This window comes from Canis lupus, chromosome 11 (genome assembly GCF_011100685.1).
Source record: "Canis lupus familiaris isolate Mischka breed German Shepherd chromosome 11, alternate assembly UU_Cfam_GSD_1.0, whole genome shotgun sequence".
Taxonomy (NCBI): domain Eukaryota; kingdom Metazoa; phylum Chordata; class Mammalia; order Carnivora; family Canidae; genus Canis; species Canis lupus.
In genome coordinates, this window is record NC_049232.1 from 64,757,092 (window position 1) to 64,774,993 (window position 17,902).

Here is a 17,902-nt window from a genome sequence, read left to right on the forward strand (position 1 = left end):
CCAACAGAATGCAGAGATAAGCACAGGCAAAGTACTAATAACTTTTGCTCAGAATATAAAGTCAGCACATGGAAGAGGAGGCCGCCCCACAACTCAGAGGACCCATGAGTTATAAGGTAAGTGCTACCGGGGGCACGGGGTGGGGGGATCTTGTTCCACATTTTGACCTACCTTGTAAACTCTTCGCGAAGGTTGTTCGGTTCTGAAGAATAATATTTAACTCGAAAGTGCAAAGCATAAGCAGGTCCGACTAAACATATGGAGATGGAAGGATGAAGAGGTTTTTTTTTTTTTTTCCCCCCAGTTTTGAAGATCACAGAATGGACAAAAGGAAAAAAAAAAAAAAACATGTTAAATCTAGTCACACATTCACTGTTACACTGGGGAGGGCACGATGGGGCTTCTAAAGCTAGTGAGTCCTTTTCAATCCTTGAGTTTGGAAACCTAAAATGTGCTTTCATGTTGACGAAGATGCAGTAGCGAGTAACTCATTCTGGAATAAAAACTCTAACCATCTAGATGAATTACTAAGAGCTGACATTTTACTTTCACCCAATTGCCAAGATATTCCAAACAGATACTAACTTTTTACAAAATACGAAGTGGGCTAAAGTAAAGTGACGCATAAACAGCAAGTGTTCTGTAATCTAAAAATACAGTAAGGACACCGTAAAGTATTATATATGTTTTGAAATTACCCACGCATGCACAACCTTGAAGAAATGTGCTTACCACACCTGTAAAATCCGAGAGCTGGACCAGATTGTCAGAACTCCTGCTTTCCCGTTCTCTGAGTCTACTTTTCTAACTCATTAGCAAATTAATGTAATAGGTGTAAAATCACCCTTCTGAATAGCATATTAATCAGTTCTCACTGGCAAGGGTGCCTGATTTCAAATGAAGCGTAGTCTGTTTTTTAATACCCACCCAAAAACTCTTATCCATATTTTAAACTCTCACATTTTGGCCAGCCTGAAGAAATGGAAAATCATCCACTTAAAACCGAATCTATTTTAAAGCCCTCTCAAGTCCTGAGGATAACATAATACCTCAAAACCCTGGCAAAGGAGTTTTTTTTAATTCTCTGATAAAAGAAATAAGTGAGTAAGCTAAATTCTGCTTACTTACTTTTCATCTGCTTTTTTATGGGTTTGGAATGATCCAGCCAGTGCTGAAAGATAAGAAAGAAAAAGTTTCTTTAGGTATAGTTCATCAGCTAGTCGATATAACCCACATTTACCCTCCTCCGTAAACCTTAGTCATTCCACCCATAAAACCAGGGATCGAGGCTTTCAGACCAGGATCAGCAAACTGCTTGGGATGGTATTAAAAAAAAAAAAACTACGCTTATGCACAATAAATACATTTTTTCTTGGGAGAGTAAACGTTTCAAAGAGGTGCCTAAAAGAACTCAAAACCTTTTAACTAATTGATCTGTGAGAAGACCCTCTAGTTACCCTCAATCTTCTTCAACTATCTATCCCAAAGTCACCATCAGCCTAGTAAAGACTACAAGCCACACTGCAGGGATCTCTGACCACGCATGGGTCTTGAAGCTCTGTCGCTGTAAATGTGAAAATGATAAAACCCAAACCTCTTTATTCTTTTCTCAAGGAAGATGGGAAGACAGGCAGGGGATTTGCTGGAGAGAATTTTGCTCTGGTCAACGAGGACATTTCAACTCCCTGTCGTTTTCATCAGAAAAAATACTTGGGTCCCATCCACCCCCAGGAAATCACAAAACCATCTCCCTCAGATGCAGGTCCCTCTGTAATGTTCAAGTGGTTGACACGTACATCCTGATCAGCGTCAGCGGCTCAACTTCTATGGCAAACAGCATTTAGGACCGTTGCACTGTGAGCCCCTGCCGGCGATCCCAAGCCCTGGAGGGCAGGGACGGTGCGCTCTAATCATTCTCGTGTCCTATGCCAGGCACAGGGCACGGCCCCCAGCAGGCCCGGATTAGATCCGTGAGAAATAAAATGATCCATATCATTGTTTTTTAAAGGGAGTAAAGGGAACTTCTCCAACCACTTTACGCCAACTGGGTACACACTGAAATGTCCCCGTTGGGGTAACGTTTGGAACGACACAGTCAGAATGGGTTCCTCGCTAGCTGCTCGGAATCAGAGACCCCTCTGCTGACTGCCGACACACTTTGAGAAGCAATCTCAACTCTGCACACTCTAATAATGAGAAAGGGTGGGACTAAATTAGTGTGGTGTACTCTTACCCCTCACCAAAGAGCCCATTGTGACTGTGTGGGAGGAGGGGAATAAGGAAACACAAAAGCAAATAACAGGTGACTTATAACACAATAAGCTGTGAGCAGCGCGACGGGAGAACGTGGGCTTTTGTCATCTCCACCCTCCGGCTCAGCAATCACGCAATAAAGGAAGATCAGCCCAGCAGGATGTGTATCTCAAAGGCACAAGCGCAGGATGCTTTATCTCACTGGTAATAGCTATGAATTGGAAATGACCTAAATGTCCATCAACAACAGAGAAGGATTTTAAAAAAATGGCTCATCCGTATGATGAAATACTATTCAGCCTTTAAAACTGATGTGGGCCTATGTGGCAAGAGACCCGCAGCTCAACGCTTGATGAAAAGAAAAAAAACAAAACAACAAAAACAAAAAAAAAACCCAAGATCCTGTTTATATAAAATTATTATTTTTCTATCAAGATTACGTCCGGAAGGATTTATGGATGTTCGTTTCAGATGTGGGGCTGTGAGTGCCATTTATTTTTTTCTTTTTTACTTTTCTGCATGATCTTTTACTTTTTTTTTTTTTTTTTTTTTTTTAATCTTTTACTTTTAATGAGAATACTGTTTCCAGGGGCTGGGCCAGGCTGTCCCTTCCATTACGCATTCGGTTGTTTGCCTACCAGGCCGGTTCTGAAGATCAACTTGCCCCATCGGAATACGCTACCACCACTGCCCTCGGCCAAGCAGAAAACCTCGGACCTTAGCCCCCAGAGGAGGACAGATACGGACACAATAAAAGTATATTTACTATCCTGCCAAAGTATCAGGCTAATGGCTATGACTAAACTCTCTGCCCTCGCTTTGAAATGGATTTACTATCGCCATGCAAAGAAAGTTCTGGGGCAGCCAGCCTTCTAATCTCATCAGCCCCAGATGCTCAGAGCTTAAAGGGGCTGGTCCCATTTCTTTGCTTCGGGTCCCCTTACATCTGGAGTAGAACACGTCAAGCCCACTGTTCCCCTCCCTCCGCTGTCCGACTACGGTCTTGATCCAAGTGTGACCTGTGTTGTTCCCTTGCCGGTGGTTTTCAACCCTGGCTGTGCATTGCAGTCACGATTACCCAGGTCCCACCCAAGATCCATTAAACAGAATCTCAGAGCATTAGTGGTTTTTGAAAGGCTCCCTGAGAGCCCATTAAATATTTAGTGCTTTAGTTTTCCCACATCCTCCTCTTACCCAGGAATATACCCTACTGATCTTGGGGATCTTGACATGCCCATGACCCCTTCTGAACATCGTTGTCTAGGCTTTCTAAAATCTCAAGCAATTTCAGGGTTTATGGCTGGCGTTAAGTGACAGTTCACGGCCAGTGCTCCTCCCGGACTGCTTTCCCCTCTGGCCACGCTGCTTAAGGAGCTCCCTGCCCAGGGCCTCCATCCCTCCCTGGCCTCCATCCTTCGTGCCCAGCCACAGGGCGCAGCTCAAAGCAGGACGTGCCAGGATGGAGGCTTGTGAAAAGTCTGGGGCTCAGTAAGCTGGGAACGTCATCGGAAACAGTTTCATTTTAAAAGCTCCCTGGCCCTACAGGGTTCAGATCAGGTTGGCATGCCTGCATCAGAGGCGATAAGAAATCCAGCCATAATCCTAAAACAAGAGATGATAAAACCTATCTTGTATCCAACCAGTTTAAAATGACCCGACTTTCTTTTTAGCTGCAGGAGCTGACCAGACTCTGATTACTCATATTTTATCCTACAACACCAACTCATGATGAATACCCAAGCACTATGGCCCAACGTGGCCTTTGGTAAATCATATCCTACACTGACTGGGCCTGGAGGCCTACATTTAGCAGCAGCGGACCTGCCTCAGATGTTCACCTGCATCCCGGCTAAATATAGCCACGCTGCCTGTCGGCAAAGGCCAAGGCCAATGGCTCCAGCCCTCTTAAGGGACCAGTAAACCAGTCACTGGAGATAGATGAGTGCACGTCTAAGTTCAAAGGGCACGCCGTTTAACTCAAACACTCTAACAGGTGTTAGAAAGGTGGTTTCTTTTTTTTTTTTTTTTTAAATGTTCGTTTTATTTATTTTTATTTATTTATGACAGTCACAGAGAGAGAGAGAGAGAGAAAGAGAGAGAGAGAGGCAGAGACACAGGCAGAGGGAGAAGCAGGCTCCATGCACCGGGAGCCCGACGTGGGATTCGATCCCGGGTCTCCAGGATCGCGCCCTGGGCCAAAGGCAGGCGCCAAACCGCTGCGCCACCCAGGGATCCCCCAGAAAGGTGGTTTCTGATCTGAATTTCTCATCCAAGTCTATTTAGCAAAACCCCTGCCATAAATCAAGATGGGAGACGATTTGGCAAAGCCCATCTGTTCCGACGGTACGTCAATGGACTATGACATGCACACAGCTGGTTGTAGAACTGAGCTGTCTCAGATCTATGCAGAAGCACTTGAACCACAACAGCCAAGAGAAGCTCAGGGGTTGGAAAGAGTCTAAAACCTGCCAGAACGACCCCTGCGCCCTCACCATCAAGTCGGAGGGGTGGAACTCGTAGCTCGCTTCCTAATAACCTGTAGATTTTCTTAGCTTACAGAGTGTCTAGTTCATGTTTAAATTAGAGCTGGAAGGAAATCTGAAGAGAAAATCATATCCAAAGGATGAAAAGAGAAAGAAGGGAAAGGACACTTTTGGAGCTTACTGGTGTGATATGATTTATAATAAGAAATATATATATATGGTCTTAGTTTCTGGCACAGAGATCTTAAAACCCTTGGAATTTTGTACGCCACAAGAGCAATCAAGGTGTCCTGACATTGGTAACAAATCCCTTCTAACCACACCTGAGTTTCTGTTAACGAGGGGACGTTCAGAAAGCACCTGAGGATGGGGGCTGGTTGCCAGGGGAACTAACCAGTGACCAAGGGTTAAACCTGAGTCTGACCTCTGGAGAGGGGAGGGGGCCGGGGCCTGGAGGCTGGATCAATCACTAATGCCCAATAATTTAATCCATCATGCCTTTGTGACAAAGACTCCGTAAAAACTTAAAACGGAGGATTCGGAGAGCTTCCGAACAGAGATCTGGAGAGTGGGACACGCAGGGAAGGCGTGGAAGCTCTGTCGTGCCCACTGTGCCCTACACCTTGCTCGAGTCATTTCTTCCGTCAGGCTGCTCCTGAGTTACCTCTTTTTATAACAGACTGGCAATCGAGTGAGTAAAATGTTTCTGAGTACTATGATCTGTTCTAGAAAATTAACTCAACTCGAGAGGGGGTCGTGGGGGACTTCCTATCTACACTGCGAAAGCACAGGCACTGGACTTATGACTGGCATCTGAAGTGTGGAGTGGAGGTAGGTGGGAGGGGGCAGTTTTGTAGGACTAGGCCTTCACCTATGGGATCTGAGGCTACCCACAGGTAGACAGCGCCAGAATTTTTTGCTCGGGGGTGTCGGCAGAAAACCACGCTGGACTGCGTCACACCTATGGCTCACTCAGGTCTCAGAGCAGATGAAGGTAGCTGTGCTGAGGGCTCAGAGGCCCAGGAATCACAGTGCTACTGAGGCAGAGGCAGGGTCAGAAATGAGTCTGTGTCGGGACACCTGGGTGGCTCAGTGGTCAAGTGTCTGCCTTTGGCTCAGGGCATGATCCCAGGATCTGGGATTGAGTCCCACATCGGGCTCCCCGCAGGGAGCTGCTTCTCCCTCTGCCTGTGTCTCTGCCTCTCTCTCTCTGTGACTCTCATGAATAAATAAAATATTAAAAAAAAAAAAAAAAGAAATCAGGCGGTGTCAGCATCCAGGGCCCTGGGTCTCCACACCACACACTAGCTCGAAGCACTTCCCCACCTAAGGAGGGACCTCTCCTCCTCATCCACGATGAGGCCCCTGTAACCACCTCACTTACACCAGCTACTCAAGACTTTCTTGGGGATTCATGTGAATCAACTGCAAAGACCCTTTTATCAATAGCTCTCCATCCAGCATCAATATTTGCAAATGGGCAGGAAAACCCTTGCTCTCCCAGCCTTCAGAGACAGGCTGCTGGGAGGCCTGTGAATGTTTCACACTCCTTTGTACAAAAATCGAAGGAGGCAAGAGATCAGAGTTCGAGTCCAAGCTCTGCCACCCACCTGGGGTGTGGCCATGCGTGAGACCCCTGACACCGTTTGCTCATGTGAGCACTGGGCTGTGCCCTAACACACTGTCTGAACAATCAACTCAGGGGCCAAGGAAGGGTTTCCGGTCTCTCACAGTAATGCACTTGCCAATAGCACTTCCCTCCAGCTGCATCTGAGATGGTGGAAAGGCTCAGTAGGGTCCATACAAGGGGCATATGTGAGGGCATTCCAAGCGATCATCAGAGTGAAGCCAAAAATGCCCCTTCAGTGCCCACTGACCCCCTTGGGCGGCCACCGATTCCCTGTCAACCTCACCTCGCCGTGCTGGGCCTCTTATTACCCATCCACCTGATTCTAGGCTGCACAGACCAGAGGAAAAACATCCCACAAGTCTAGAGGCGAAGGCCAAAATCACCTTTCCTGGATCCCTTGCTGCAAAGTGTACCACCCAAAAATGCTCCCTTTTCACACTGGGAGCGGCTCTGGAAGGGATTAACTAGGGCCGCACCTGTCCTCCAGAACTCCGATCCCCCCAGGACCTGAAGGGGGGATCCAGCTTGGGCGGGGGAGGGGGGGTTATTATGACCCCTGCCCCAGCTTGCCACTCCTCTCCCATCTGACATCTTGCTCAGCTCATCACTGATCCTCAGGCAGTCCTCCTCCACGCTCCAGAGTGAAGTCAGACCATCCCCTGGATTCCACAGGGATGGTCCGTCTCCCCCAGCAGAATGAGGCAGGCGGGGACAGTGTCCTGCTTGCTTCTGCACCACAGAGACTGACAGCGAGGAAGCTCCGAGGCACAGTGTGCTGAGTGGTTGCCGCCTGGACGTGTTCTTTCTGCGGGCACGTGCTTACGGACGTGCGTGGCTGAGATGCTACCATGGGTCAGGGTACCAGTGGAGCCTGGTGGAAAGGGCTGCCCTTTGGAAGGAGACCAGGTTCTGAATCCTGCCTCCACTCCTCACCTGAACCTTTACAGGGCTCCTAGTGAGGCTCAGCTCTGTCAGCTGTAAAATGGGCCTGCTCTCTGGCTCGTTTTCCAGATGATGAAGGTTAAATAAAGGTTATGGAAAGTTTTCAGGTTGATGTGTGGCTCAGAGCTCATCAGAGTGAGGACTCGAGAAACAGCAGCTATCTGACCGGTCTGTAAGAAAGCCAGGTGGGTGTAGGCCAGAGCTTCCTCTCTCAGAAGAAAGCTTTCCTCTATAAAAATAGACCATTGCCCCTGCTTTGAGCTACGCAAAGGTGAGATCTACAGAATGGGCTCCTGCCTGCCTTGATATGGAAAAGGGAAACAGGGGGCCTCAGCCCCAACTGCTAAAAATAGGCAATGCCAATAGACTTTGACCTTGCTTCAGGGCTGGGCAGCGCACTATGGTAACCAGGCTTGGCTCTTTGAAGGGAGACGTAAGCTGGGTATGCAGAGAGCTGTGCCAAGAGCCCCGCCACTGCCAGCCCTCTGATTTGCATGCCCAGGCAGGGTGGGGACATCATTTCTTGCAGGAGCCTCACATGGCAATAAGCCCAGTGGACCGTCCCCTTCCTGGCCCCCATCTATTATACCTGCCATCAATTGCTTCATTTGTCCCAGGCGCCCAGAAAATCAATGATTCAGGGAACGGTCCCAAAGGGATCACCCTAAATCACTAATGTTTCTCCCACAGGCAAGGCAGCCTTGCAGGTTCCAGCTAGCCTAAGTATGTCACCTCCAGGAGCTTTGATGACTTCTTTTTTTTTTCTTTTTAAGATTTTATTCATTTATTCATGAGAGACACAGAGAGAGAGAGGCAGACATAGGCAGAGGGAGAAGCAGGCTCCATGCAGGGAGCCTGAAGTGGGACTTGATCCCAGGACTCCAGGATCACACCCTGGGCTGAAGGTGGCACTAAACCGCTAAACCACCGGGGCTGCCCAGCTGTGATGACTTCTGGCCCCCCACCCCCTCAGCTGGCCCAGCTAGAAAGAGGAAACCAACACCCATGTTAGTCCACAAAGCCCTTCCTCCTCTATGAGCTCGGGGAGCCCCTCAACCTCCCTGTGATACAGATGTTACAGCCTCCACTTTACAGCTGAGAGCAGGCTCGCAAGCATAGTGTACTGAAAAGAGCACTTACCCCTGAGGTCCTGAGACCTAGGTTTGAATCCGAGCCATGCTACTCACTGAGCACCCTGCCAAAGTCTAAAGGCTTTCATTTCACCATCAAGAAGACAGAAAAATGTGACAAATGGCTTCTAAGGTCCCTTCTGGGGCTGCAGACTGAGGTCGTAGGCTGTATGCCTTGTCAACAAGAGTCACCAAGAAGGAGCAGTCCTACGTCTCAGGATCTCATCAGAAAGGTGAGATCATGAACCCAAGGCCAGATGAGCAAATGGCCACAGAAGGCAAAGAAGCTCAAAGGTTTCCTGAGAGGAGGAGAAGCAATGGAGGTGCAGAACACGCCGCATGCAGGAAGAGCTGTCGTCTGAAACAGTCTTGAAGGACAGCTGGAAGTTTAAACAGGGTAAGAAAGAACATGCCAGGAGGGGAACCCACAGGCAGAGGCACACACGTAAGTGCAGGCATCACCAGATCGCAGCCCGTAATGAGCCCAGCCTAGAAATCAGACTGACAAGAAGGGTTCTGGGAGCAGCTGCTGCACATCCTGGAATCCTTAAAGTCAGGTGTGAAGTCAGGTGGACGAGGATCCTGCATCTGCTTCGTGGCACTCAGAGCTGGGAGCTGGAAAGACATTAGAGGGTGTAGAGTCTGAGTGTCTGCAGGTGTCTGGCCTTGGAAGGACGCCTGGATCCTGACAAGACTGTGCCAGGGCACCGGCGGATGGGAATGAATGGTGGCCCAGTGAGCAGAGGTGCACAGCCAGGTCTTTCATAATGGAGCCACATCCTTGGCTTTCTGGGAATCCGAGTGGCTGGAGAGGGGTCACCCGGGGATGAGGACACGGCACCAAAGCAACAGGCAGCACATGGCTCTGCTGGCAGAAACGATGGCTGTTTTCTCCCTCTGACAAGAGAAGCGAAGGGGGGCAGACGCGTGGAACATGAGAACTAGAAGAGCTCTTAGGAACTGGTCCAAGTACCCCATTTCACAGACGAGAAAACTGAGGACAAGGGAGAAAGCCCCAAATAAGTGAGGGGCAGAGCCAGGAATGAGGACTAGGTCAGACTCATAGTCCGGGGCTGCAGACATTCTGAAGCTCCAAAATACTGCATGTGTGTAGACACACAGAAGGCAGAAGGGAGAGGCGTTTCCGGGAAGAGGAGGGCTGACGAGTATCAGAGCTGGGGACAGCTGGAAGATACCAGACACAGAGGGGAACACTCTAAATCTGGCACTCAGGAAGCAGCTGGAAACGGAACTGTGATGCAGGTCTAGGGGGTACATGCTAGAGAAACACACACGTTTCCTTAAAACCAAATAGTGTAAAGGATAGAGAGGGAAGGAAATTTTTCCTATAGGGTAGGAAAATTCAAAGGGATTTAGCTAAATGACCCCAGTCTTCTCAGCAGGAGGTAAGGCCAAGTGCGAGCACAGTCGTTGCAGAGACTGGACTGCAGGGCTGTGGTCAGGATTCCTAAGGGGAACCGAGGCCACGAGGGGCTGACACAAGGCTCCCAGAGCAGCTCAGGGGCTTGGACTTCACTGCATCTGTCATCTGTGACCTGTGCTGGTGCCAAAGGGCTTGGGCCGTGACCCTCCAGCCTGGGAGAAGCAGCAGAGGAAACAGATGGACCCGCATGTTGAGGGGGGACCAGGGCACAGTCATGGGGGCAGGAGCATCAAAGGGCAGGTGAGCACACGGGCAAGGTGGCTGAGGCTCCTTCCGTCAGGTCTCCAGAGGGGAGAACGAGGCAGGAGGGGATGGTGAAGGTCAGAGGCTCCACATGCAGAGGGACCGGAAGGATGGAAGCAAGGAAGTTATCATGGAATGGGAACGATGGAATTCCAGTTCCTGCAGCGATCGGGTGGTGAGGGGACCCAAGCGAACGTATGCGCGAGGTTTGCCCAAGTGGAGTTTCAAGGCGAGGAAACAGTGCCCGGGACATTTAGGGCAGGTAATCTGAATTCGAGGGGTGGGGAAGACAGGCTGAGACACCAGGGCGAGGTCAGACGACAGCAGAACTCGGCAGGGAGGCAGGAGGAGAAAAGCTCATCCGTCCCCCATCCAGGGTCCCAGGTCCCAGCGGGTGGGGATGAGTCTCCAGCTGGGAAATGGAGAAGGGATCCGGCCACCATCTCGAGGTGGCAAGAGTCAGGGAGGGAAGGGGATGGAGGCCAGGATGCTGGGAAATCCTGATTCCACTGCGCCATCTCGGACTCCGCATCACACAGATGTTCTCGGGCAGACCTAATCTCTAGGCACCGGTGCTGAGCATCTTCGCCTTAATCGTCACATGTGACCCTCCCGGGGGGTATCTGAAGAAGTGTCTCTAGGAAGCAAGGCTTAGCCGTGGACGCTCAGACACCTCCTATCAGGGAACCCATCCTTTCATACAGTCTAAAATAGCACCGCCCCTTACTCGGTCTGCCTATCCCCTTACTCTGCTTTCTGTTTCTTAACATTTACTACCATCTGTCATGGATGCGTTCACTGCTTTATCCACAGTGCTTAAGAACAGGGCCCAGTGCATAACGGATCCTCAATAAATATTCTTTTACTCAATTATAATTTACATACAGTGTTGTAACAGTTTCGGGCATACAATATAAGGATTCCACAAATCTACACATTTCTCAGTGCTCACCAAGATACATATACTCTTAATCCCCTTTATCTCACTCATTCCCCCCACCCCTCGACCTCAAGGACTATTTTTAGATTGTTGAATATATTATCTTTGGAACCCGATGTTAGGTTTCATTGGGGAGGGAGAGTCTGAAGCCACTCCTGCTTTTGAAGAGAGTGGCTCTGAGCTACATCAGGTTCACTCCCTCTGGCACCCCCACTGTGGACAGTTCTGTCTCAGGCAAAGCAAGGGAAGTCTTTGCTGACCTAACACCACCTCCTGGAGCCAGCAAGATGGTCCTCTAGCAGTGCCAAGCCCTGCTCCGACTGGCCCCCTGCACTCGCTAAGCCTGGCTGGGATCACATTCAGTGTGTTCACAGCACCCGCGCTCTCCCCCCGGCAAGAGTCCACAGAAGATGCTGCTGCAGCCTCTCTGCCGGTTAAAAATAAAGCATCATTAAAAGAATTTCCAGAATGGTGTATCTGCTGCTTCCTACCTACTCTAGAAATGTGCCTATATCACATCCCTCTGCTTGGAAACGTTTCCCGAATGCATTCCCTTGCACAACAGGAATCCTTCTTTCTCTCTTCCTCTCCTGTTATTGGCCACCTCTAGGGGCGCGGGGGAGGGGGGCGCATATGGATGAATTCCACGCGGGCACCATCACCACCACCCCCAGGCTCGCTACTGCAGCAACATCACGGTTTAACTCCTCTTTTTCCTCTACCAATCTCTAGCAACTGTGGATTTGCAATTAGCATGAAAAGTCAACCTACCCCAAGACGAATCAAAGGAGTACTTACAGCGACCTGGGAAGAGTCAAGGAACTGGAGGCCGAAGTAATCGGTTTCCACGAGGTCCAAGTGGTACACGATCTGATCGAAAAGATCCTGGCCTTTGGCATGTTTCTGGAAGACAATTGGACAGATGAAAATTTAGGATGTGACCGCTGGATAAGAGCAAAACGTTTTAAAAAGAAACAGCGCTCGCTTTGGCAGCGCATATACAACAAAAAAAGAAACAAAACCAAAATCACTTTTGTCTTTATGTTGCATACGTGTATATGTACACATTTTTAAAATTTTAATTATTTTTATAATAAAAACTCATTATTCTATCTGATTACTCATAATGCAAACAAACCACCAAAGAACACTTTTATAGGATGAAGAGGGAACTAACGCCTTATTATGAAAACTGGCTAATAAAGGGGGAAAAATCAAGCACTGATCTGGCTGTTAGATGTAGCATTGGGTAACCAAGGAGTAGATGATAAGATATACAGAAATTAACTCAAAACGGATCAAAGACCTAGATGCAAAAGCTTGAACTATAAAACTCTCAAAACAAAGGAACAAATCTTCATGACCTTGGATTAAACAATGACTTCTTAGATATGACACCACAATCACCAGCAACCAAAAAATCCCAAAAAACCAGAGGTGCCTGGCTGGCTCAGTCAGCAGAGCACGTGACTCTTGATCTTGGGGTCATGAGTTCAGGCCCCACTTTGGGTGTGGAGCCTACTTAAATTAAAAAAAAACAAACAAACCAATAAACCAGGTATCATCAAAATGTAAAACTTTCATGGTTCAAAGAACACAAGGACACAAGAAACACAAGAAATCACAAAGGCAACCCAAAAGGGGAGAAAACTTTTGCAAATCCCATATCTGATAAGGGATTTCTATCTAGAATATACAGAGAAGGGGGATCCCTGGGTGGCTCAGCAGTTTAGCGCCTGCCTTTGGCCCAGGGCGTGATCCTGGAGTTCCGGGATCAAGTCCCACGTCTGGCTCTCATGTCGGGCTCCCGGCATGGAGCCTGCTTCTCCCTCCTCCTGTGTCTCTGCCTCTCTCTCTCTCTCTCTCTATGTCTATCATAAATAAGTAAATCTTTTTTAAAAAATTGAATACACAGAGAACTATTACATCTCAATAATAAAAAATTCACTTAAAAATGGACAAGGGATATAAAGATAGAACTCTGAAGATATAGAAATACCTAAGATGCACATAAAAAGATGCTCAACATCATTAGTCATTAGGGAAATGCAAATCAAGACTAGAATCAGGGACGCCTCGGTGGCTCAGTGGTTGAGCATCTATCTTAGGCTCAGGTCATGATTCCGGCATCCTGGGATCAAGTCCCGTATTGGGCTCCCTGCATGGAGCCTGCTTGTCCTCCCCCTGCCTATGTCTCTGCCTCTCTCTGTGTCTTTCATGAATAAATAAAATCTTAAAAAAAAAAAAAAAACCCACAATCAGATACTACCCCACCGCCACTGGGATGGCTATAACAAACGACAGATAATAACAAATGTTGGAGAAATTGGAGCCCTCATATACTGCTGATGGGAATGTAAAAACCGTAGCCATTTAGGGAAGCAATTTGGCAGTTTCTCAAATGGTTATATATAGAGTCACCATTTGACCCAGCAATTCCACCCGAAGTATATATCCAAGGGAAATGAAAACACTGCGTCGTACAGAAATCTGTACAAAAATGTTCATAGCAGCGTTGTTCCTAGTAGCCCCAAAGTGGAAGCAACTCAATTTGCTTCAACTACCTATCATTTGATGCATGGATAGACATAAGGTAGAAAATCTTATCCACATGATAGAATATTATTGGACTATAAAAAGGTATGGAGGGGGCACCTGGGTGGCTCAGCGCTTGAGTGTCTGCCTTCCGCCCAGGGTGTGATCCTGGAGTCCCAGGATCGAGTCCCACATCAGGCTCCCTGCATCGAGCCTGCTTCTCCTTCGGCCTGTGTCTCTGCCTCTCTCTCTTTGTCTCTCTCATGAATAAATAAATAAAATCTTAAAAAAAAAAAAAAAGATTAGTGATTGCTTACGGCTGCAGTATTTGTGGGGTGACAGCCAAGGTGAGCAGGGTTTTTGGAGGGGTTAATGAAATATTCTAAAATCGATGATGGGGGGTTGTCTGGGTGACTCAGTCAGTTAAGCATCTGCCTTCAGCTCCGGTTAGGATCTCAGGGGTCCTGGGATCAAGCCCTGCACATGGCCTGCTTCTCCCTCTCCCTCTGCCCCTCCCCCTGCTCGAGCTCGCTCTCTCGCTCTCTCTCTCTCAAATAAATAAAATATTTAAAATAAAAAATAAAATCGATGGGGATAGACGCACAACTCTATAAATATACTAAAAGCCACCGAATCCTACAGCCCAGAGATGAGTTATATGGTATGTCTACCTCAATAAAGGTATTAAAAATAGGAGATGCACAGAATTTCTCTTTATAGTAGTACAGCAACAACAAAATGAAGAAGGAATACCAGAATTGCAATATCACAATTCTGCGACTCCTAACGAGCGGTAGGTGCTAAGCACTGAGCCCCAGTGGCTATAACATCACAAGACAACCAGCCATCGAGTACCTCCTGCTGAAGAACACCCCCACCCAAGATGTCATCTTGCTCCCCGCCATTCTCCCTCCACAGGGAAAAAAACCAACAATAACAAACCAAGCCTGGGGCCGACTCAACCACTAGATCCAACTGCAGGAAATGCATGCAGAGGACTGTTCTCAACTACATGGAGCTGCAATCAGCAAGATCCAGCCTGTGGGGAATTCTAGAAACTCTTCCTCCAACACAGCTTCTCCAACAAACAGAAGAGGCAGAAAAGTAAAGGGATAAAGGGGCACCAGAGGGTAAAAAAGATTTAAAAGATATCTTTATTTTTTTAAGATTGTATTTATTTATTCATGAGACACACAGAGAGAGAGGCAGAGACACAGGCAGAGGGAGAAGCAGGCTCCCCAACGGGGAGCCTGGTGTGGGACTTGATCCCAAGACCCCGGGATCACGACCTTGAGCCAAAGGCAGGCGCTCAACCACTGAGCCACCCAGGTGCCCCTAAAAGACATCTTCAAAAAAAAGGCCAAAAAAGAAACTGCGATGAGTAGGGATGCACGCTTGGGTTATAAAACTCGAAGAGCTGGTAAAGAAAGGGTTACAATAAACTATAAAGTCAGGGTACTTGTTGCTCTCAGGGGCCCAGTGGGGATGTGCCGGGGAGAGGGCCCACGGTAACCTTCCAGCTGGCCGGCAGGATCCCAGCTGCTGACTCGGGTGGTGGGTGGTACCAGGGCATCTGCCTTCCCGTAGTTTGTTAGACTGTACCTTTGTTTTATTTGTACATCTGTATTTGTGTTATATAAGACAGCACTAACAAAAAGCAAAAACAAAAAACAAAAAAACCCCTCAAAATTATAGCAGTGGATTACAACCTTCAGATTCCTTCCTTCCTGGAAATACCCCTTGAAGGCGACGATTCAACAGGAGCAGAAGGCTCCGTGCACAGTGACGTTCTCTGTAGCATTGCCTCCTGGAGAAATAAAGCTGGGGGCAGGGCTAGAAGAAGAAACCACCTAAACTCCAACCGCAGAGACACAAGAGTTGGGCAGGTTAACACTCAGGAATACTGCTGGGCTGCTGGGACACATAACTACCAAGGTGAGGCAGAAATAAGGAAAATTCTTTTTTTTTTAAAGATATTTATTTATTTATGATAGACAGAGAGAGAGAGAGAGGCAGAGACACAGGAGGAGGGAGAAGCAGGCTCCATGCCGGGATCCTGATGTGGGACTTGATCCTGGGACTCCAGGATCATGCCCTGGGTCAAAGGCAGGTGCCAAACCGCTGAGCCACCCAGGGATCCTGAAATAAGGAAAATTCTTATGTGGACATTAAGTGAACAGACCACAAAGGAATAAGAAGCTGGGATTCCAACTACGTAAGAGCATGTGTGTGCTGGGCACCCGGGTGGCCAGTGGTTGAGCATCTGCCTTCGGCCCAGGGCGTGATCCTGGGGTCCCGGGATCGAGTCCCGCATCGGGCTCCCTGCATGGAGCCTGCTTCTTCCTCTGCCTGTGTCTCTGTGTCTCTCGTGAATAAATAAATAAAATCTTTAAAGAAAAGAAAAAAGAATATGCATGTGCTGTATGGACTGCTGGATAGAAACGGCTTGTGAAAACAAAAATAGCTGTGTTGGGATAGAGAATCTATGGATGATTTGCTTCCGAAGTGTTCTTTAACACTGATCTTTTGGCAGTTGTTAGACAACAAACACAATTAAAAAAAAAAAAATCACCATTCTGGCACTCTTCTTCCGGATGTACTCCCTCCTAGGGCTCTGGCACTCCCGGCCTATCCGACACCTATTACCACGGCGCCAATGCCTCATTAGTGGGTTTCCTAGTGGGACAGAACTAGTTAGCACACTGCTTAGCAGCAGGATGTGGCAGACAGAACGGGGCTGGCAGGAAGCAAGAGATCCACGCTCTAGTCCCAGAGGCATCAACTGCGACCCTTAAGCAATTCATAATTTCCCCAAATCCCTACGACCATCCTGGATTTCCCACGCAGCCGCACATCAGGCACGGCGCCCTGAACGGGCAAGCTCGCTCAAACTCAGCTGACCCCAGATCCCACTGCTCTTGCGATTTTGGTTCAGGGCTTACCGTCCAGGTAAATCGTTTTAACACTCACAGAATAGGACCTGAAAAAAACACAGTTGCACACGTGTAAAGTAAGGGCCGTTAGTCGAAGCTTCTTTCCAGGTTATTCTAGATCTTCCTTTTCTGAGGTCTTTCTTTCTTTTTTTTTTTTTTTTAAAGATTTATTTATTTTTTATTTATTCATGAGAGAGAGAGAGAGAGAGAGAGGCAGAGACACAGGCAGAGGGAGAAGCAGGCTCCATGCAGGGAACCTGACACAAGATTCGATCCAGGGTCTCCAGGATGACACTCTGGGTTGACGGCAGGTGCTAAACCGCTGAGCCACCCAGGCGCCCCTCTGAGGTCTTTCTAAAACGGCTCCTGTGTAGAAGGAGCCCAAGGTGGAGGATGGGGAAAGAACCTTCCTAGGGTCAGCTGGTCCCTTCTGCTGAGCCAGACTGGCTCCCGCGTGGGCAGACCCTCGCTAAGCGGGACTCGGAAGCGGCGGACGCAGCAGGGTGCGGTGGACAGGAAATACCACGTTTACCGACTCGCCTGTAGATGCTTCCCCCCCTTACCTCCCCCGGCCCCTGGTGCCCTTTGGTCTCTTCCTCTGAGACAGAATTCCCAATGGCCCTCTCCAGATCTAAAAAGAACCTGGTGAGATTATGAGGGCTGGAATAGAGGGATCCTCAAAACCGAGGTCCCAGTGAGGGACAGGTCAGGCGAAGACAGGTGGGGCCAGGCCACAGCACCCGAACCCACCACCACACAGTGGGAAGCGCTTCTCTAAACTGAGGCTCCAGGACTCACTTGTCCTGCCAGCCAGGACGTGCCACCTGGGGCAGGGCCCGGAAGCCCACGGACTGGCATCTCGGGCTCAGCCCAAACAGCGCCTCCTTCACTCCCCCACCCCTCCCCTAACCCAGGGCTCTAAGTGCCCCCAAGCAAGCACGCCTCTTTAGGACACACACTCATCACCCTGCACTGCGGTGGCTGCCTTCGTCGTCGTCTCACTCCGACTTCAGGCTGAGGCCAGGGACCAGCTGTGTTGTCTCCCCTTCCCTCCGTCCCCAAAGCACACAGCAGGCGCTCCATAAACATCTGTTTGCTGCATGGCTAGCTGGCTGGCTCTGCAGGCTGGGGGATGTGTGGGGGCCGGGGCCAAGAACTACATCTTCTGGATGGACCACGCTAAAACACGGACAACAGACTGATGCTTCGCAAGCAGCAGGCCTAAATGTGAGAATACACTCATTAAAATCTTTTCAAATTAAGTATTCCAGGAACAAGTGCCTAGGGAACCGTGCTGCACTTCCAAGGCCGTTTACCTAAACACGATTTCGTGGCTATTATGTGAAGTGCTGTCTAGTGGTTACAATAG

The 17,902-nt window shown here is 48.6% G+C and overlaps 1 protein-coding gene across 10 annotated transcripts in view; it reads right to left on the reverse strand.

Annotated features, from left to right (window-relative positions):
• Nucleotides 1-17,902, reverse strand: part of EPB41L4B (erythrocyte membrane protein band 4.1 like 4B) — a 126,863-nt gene that overhangs the window by 78,645 nt on the left and 30,316 nt on the right. For 9 of the 10 annotated variants that reach the window (XR_005367134.1, XM_038553049.1, XM_038553052.1 and 6 more), the window contains exons 2-4: nt 11,864-11,968; nt 1,129-1,171; nt 172-250 (exon numbers count right to left, since the gene is read on the reverse strand). Coding sequence is in view for 9 of the 10 variants with exons in the window: in XM_038553049.1 (XP_038408977.1) it covers nt 172-250; nt 1,129-1,171; nt 11,864-11,968 (227 nt within the window). In the remaining variant the exon portion in view is untranslated. Of the gene's footprint in view, nt 1-171; nt 251-1,128; nt 1,172-11,863; nt 11,969-16,172; nt 16,395-17,902 lie in introns of those variants that run through there. The other variant, XM_038553050.1, reaches the window with a different exon arrangement.